The sequence below is a fragment of the Temnothorax curvispinosus genome, unplaced genomic scaffold (genome assembly GCF_003070985.1).
Source record: "Temnothorax curvispinosus isolate PA1 unplaced genomic scaffold, ASM307098v1 QBEX01014930.1, whole genome shotgun sequence".
NCBI classification, from domain to species: domain Eukaryota; kingdom Metazoa; phylum Arthropoda; class Insecta; order Hymenoptera; family Formicidae; genus Temnothorax; species Temnothorax curvispinosus.
In genome coordinates, this window is record NW_020224710.1 from 52282 (window position 1) to 57180 (window position 4899).

The 4899-nt window shown below is 37.2% G+C and overlaps 1 protein-coding gene across 1 annotated transcript in view; it reads right to left on the minus strand.

Annotated features, from left to right (window-relative positions):
- Positions 1–1532: 1532 nt before the first annotated feature.
- LOC112465148 (rhythmically expressed gene 5 protein) overlaps positions 1533–4899 on the minus strand; it is a 10748-nt gene continuing 7381 nt past the window's right edge. The window contains exon 4 of the mRNA XM_025032558.1: positions 1533–2823. Coding sequence (XP_024888326.1) covers positions 2408–2823 — 416 coding nt within the window. The 3' untranslated portion in view covers positions 1533–2407. The remainder of the gene's footprint in view (positions 2824–4899) is intronic.

Genomic DNA, 4899 nt, shown 5'->3' on the forward strand with positions numbered 1-4899 from the left:
TCAAAGTAAAAAGATAATGCAATAAAATACAACTCTTATCTTAATAATCTTTCTAGTCATCTCATTTATTCTATTCGATATCACTATCCTTTTTTATATAATATTTATTATTTAGAATATTATCACCGCAAGGCCTAAAATAATATTACGAGCATTTAAATCTATATCTGCGCAGCGTATTCGTATACATATAAATGTATATCTTCACTTATTCGTATGTATGCAATCGTATACAAACATACACACAATTGTCATGAAAATATATCGTATGCGTTTTATAGTCTAAATTAATAAAAGGTAGGAATTGTGAAAAGGTTAAGATAATAGACATTTAATCATTTGACTTATTTATCTGACAATGAAATATTCATTTGACAAATTTATCGCAAAATATGAGAATGAAAGCAAAGTTAACAATCACTTCAACTTTTGAACGGATTTAAATAGACCAACTTGCTAATACATTAAAATAGAGATCCCCAACCCCTTAGAGGGACGTACGGCCCCCGAATCCGGCCTGCTAAAAAATTTCGACATTATATATACGTATATTTTATTGCGCCTTTGGCTCTGCAATTCGGTAATTACTACGTCAGACTTTTATGATACAAAAGAATTTTAAAATAAAGATATTTTGTTTTTATATGATTTTCAAAAATAAAATTTACCCGATTCTCCGGCTTTACAAAGATTTTAATGTGGCCCGCTTGATAACAAAGTTGGGAACTTTTACATTATATAAAAAGACATACGAGAAAAATGATAATTTTGAAATATAAAAGTGTAGAATGTTTAAACTAGCATTAAAGCAGCATTAAAAAATAATTATTACAAAATAAAAGTTTGTTATCTTTGCGAACAAAGAAGGGTTTTTCCATCATCTTAAATTTCTTGCAATAAAAGCGGGATTATGTGCGTATGTGTATATGTACATGCATATTGTGTATATGGATATTTATACATGTATTATATATGCATCGCGTTAATTTTAATTTATCACATTGTCTTAATCTCGTTAATCCCGCCTTTCGAATATATATTACACGTTTTATGTTTTATCACACTTTTAATTCTAACTTATTGATATGTACTTAAAATTAATAGTGGCAAATATTTCAAGTATTTACAAGACGAAAATGAGAGCGTGTATATATATAGTATATAATAATCAATTGTAATCGTCACGTAAATGCGTAATGTAGATTTTTTTAAAATGCTGTTATTCCTTTACGCGAAAAACGATTTGCGTCAATATTAAACAGATGTGATATTCGTTAAGTATTACAATTATCGTAATGTGCAAACTATTTGCACTTAGCCTGTAGAAATTTTCAAAAGCAATAATTTTTCGCAAACTGGTTATTATTATGTGTTAATTTATACGTTAATATTACATAAAACAATGATTTATGTAATATTCAACGATTATTGAGATGATATATTTCATATGCAAAATACGATATTTTTTAGCGAGGTACACCAGTTCCTTTATGCGACGTGACGGCGCACGTATATCAAAAGAAAAGTAATGCGCGTTAAATTTATGGAGACGAAATATAGAAGAACTATAATATATGATAAATCGTTTGTGTTGAAGAATAGCAGGAATAGATTTAAATAATACACCTGTGATCTTTTGTGTTAAGAATTTCTAAGATTTTAATTGGTTGTATTCTCGTAGTTCGGGACAATTAGCTTACTTTCATCGATGTTTTCTGCATGAGTCATGACAATCACATTGAGTATTAAATAAATATTATAATAAATGAATGTGAAATTAAATAAATGGAACTCAAATGATATTCATGGTCGGATTATGCGTGTTGTTGAGACAACGTACGAATATGTACATGTATCTTTCTCGGCGCTCGTACATCCTAGGATTCTAATTACCGACCAATCGTCAAGCTTCCAATTTATGCGATTCGGAAGAATTCACGGCTCGGTGAATTCTTCCCAATTACGCGATTCATATAAATTCTTGCCTCAAACGAAGTTCTTCAATCGCGTTCCTCGTTCTACGTCTTTCACTCTAATACTCGACAGCGCGGAGGTTCCGAAAAATAGCGTACGACGATTCCCCTTTTGCACTTACCGCAACGACGATATCAGATAAATTAAAATGCGCAATGAATTAGTAATTACAGCTGATTATTATTACGTCGTCGTCCACGACCGCGCGACCGCGACTGGTACCGCTTGTATCTTCAACTTTCCCCGCGTGTTTTCCACGTATCGTCCGAGATCGCGGCAGGCACGACTGCTGGTCATCTGTCTCTGCGCAGGATCTCGACGGCGATTTATTTTTCAACAAAATCTCATTATCACGAGGCGGTGCAGCCGGGCGAGCCATACTCCGCGGGAAGATATCTCGTATCAGATAGAAGGGAACAAGAAGAGATCTCCCTCAATAGTAACGCATTCTGCGTTCGTTCAACGCGCCTCGAAACACCCTTTCGTAGGGCAACGGATGGTCGCGAAGACGCAGCACTTCCGGTCGCCGATAGTTCTTGCTGATGTCGGCCGCGAAGGACGTCCTCCTCTTGGCCATCGACGGCTCGTTCGCGCCTTTCCCGTAGAACACGCTGCCGCTTTTAGCCTCGATCTCTTCGATGGACGGCAAACGGGAATATCTGAGCTCGTCCGCGTCCTCGTCCTTCGGCAACGGGCGCTTCTGGTCCTCCGGAACCGGTCGGCCGTCCGGATAGACCCGTATCACCATCGGCCCCCCCAGATACGGCCCGCTCGGCTCCGACGGCGAAACGTAATCACCGCTTGCCGCGGTCTCCTCACCGAGGCCGTTCGTCTCGCTGCCGCTGCTCGCTGCAAGAAGAGAAAGAGAGAGATGGAGTTAGACAAATGCGGCCAGCGTGACTTGACTTCTGAAAATGACGTTGGTTTGTAGTTGCCGAGGATTAAGTAACCGGCCTATTACACAGGCGCAACGGATACCAGGAAGTATATGCGCCCCCAATGCGAAATCCTTGTCTGTACTTCATTAAGATTCACTCATTAAAGCGAGCGCACCGTGTACCACAAATTTCTTCCAGTCACGATGACTTTACGAAGAATTTAAATTGCCGTTTAGAATGTAAGAATCGGAATGCCTGCGAATCAGTTGCGATAATTACGACAAATTTTTACATTTTTACACTGTTGAATATTAAAGGATGAAATTTAAATCAATACCTTGAGTCAAATAACATTTTGTCATTTTTAACTATCATGTATGTTGAAATTTATTATTTTAACAGTATTATTTTAACTCTATTGCTTTAGTTAAATTAACGACATGTATTGAACAAGAGCAATGGCGACCTATATAAGAATGGTTAAAAATGACTGAAATTGAGTATAATTTGACACTACGAATTTTTAACAGTGTAGAGTCATATTAGACTTTTGAGATGTTTCGTGAGATGAAATTTCTCACATCCTATTTTTCCGCTGCGTATATTTAATTAATTATATTATTATTATTATAGTACAATCTTTAACAATACTTAATATTATAATTGCCTCTTGTTACAATTGTAAGAAACAATTGTCGATCTCCGAGAGCAGACTTCCTTAGACTTTATCTTCACATTCTTCGCCATCGTCTTAGAATCGTGGGTGCTCTTATTTTGGTATGACAGAAAAAAATCGGTACCGCGTGTCCCGAAGGAGACCCATGAAAGGAGATGTACGCAGATGTACGCTCGTGATTCTCGCGGTCGAAGATCACTTTTGGATCAACGGCCCCTATTTTATCGTCCCGCGCGCGCGTTTATTTCTAGAGGGGGATTCCGCGCGACCTCGGCATTATGATAATTTAAAATCCAATATCTGCACGTCAGTTCGTGCTCTCCTCGCTTCCGACAGTTAGTCGAATGCCGTCAATTTGTAGGCTACAAGGACTCCGCGAGATAGACGTGCAGGAATTTGCCCTCGCAATGGATGAATGCCGTGGGTATTGGGTATTTGCGCGTGCATATATACGTATTCTCCGTAGCCAGCGAAAGAAGCTATACAGTTATAAATTTCTCTACCATGAAATGTACAGCGTAATTGCCATAATTGATTTTATGAAAAACTAACGATGCATAACGGAAAGAACATCGCGTTTTCTTGGCTGTTCTCTCCCATCGAACGGGATCGATAGCGTACGGTGTACAGAGTCCCTTTTCTTTTTCGCTAGATTTCTAGATGCACGATAATAATTGATCGATAAAGGCCTGAAATTACGGGCGTACAACGCTCGCGGCTTTCATCGCGTGTCGATGCATTATTAGCGTACGCATGTACATACAATATATATATGGGCCAACAGAGAAAATGTGAAAGCCACTGTGGTGCGCCCCCGCGCCGGGACCCTCATCTTGGACATTGAGAAAAGTGACCTCCTTTCGCTATCTGTCCACTGTCTATCAAATGTCCATTACTGTCAGATATGCTAATAAATCGTCAAATATGAAGACTTAAGTATTTCGCAAAAATCTCTATCTTCCTATTATGTGAATCAGATATGATTAGAAGATATTTAATAAGGAAATATTGCTGTTACAAAAGGATACAAAATGTGCGATCGTAATCTTTTAATTGTTATTAAAATCTCAAAGAGTCCCAAGAGTTAATAAAACATTAATTACTTCTTAATTATTTCTAGTAAAAAAAGAACTTGACAAACGATAAGTGTTATCGGAGTCCACTATTTATCAAATATTCATTACTGCGAGGCCTGTCAAATGTGCTAACAGCAATTCATCAAATGAAGAATCAATAGCTAATTCTAAAAAAAGTATTTCTTGAAAGCTTCTACTCAAATATCAGGAATCTATCATATGAATAAGGAACATATCTTATTCATCTTATGATTAATGACGAAATATTGCCGTTCCAAAACAGTAAAAAATGTAA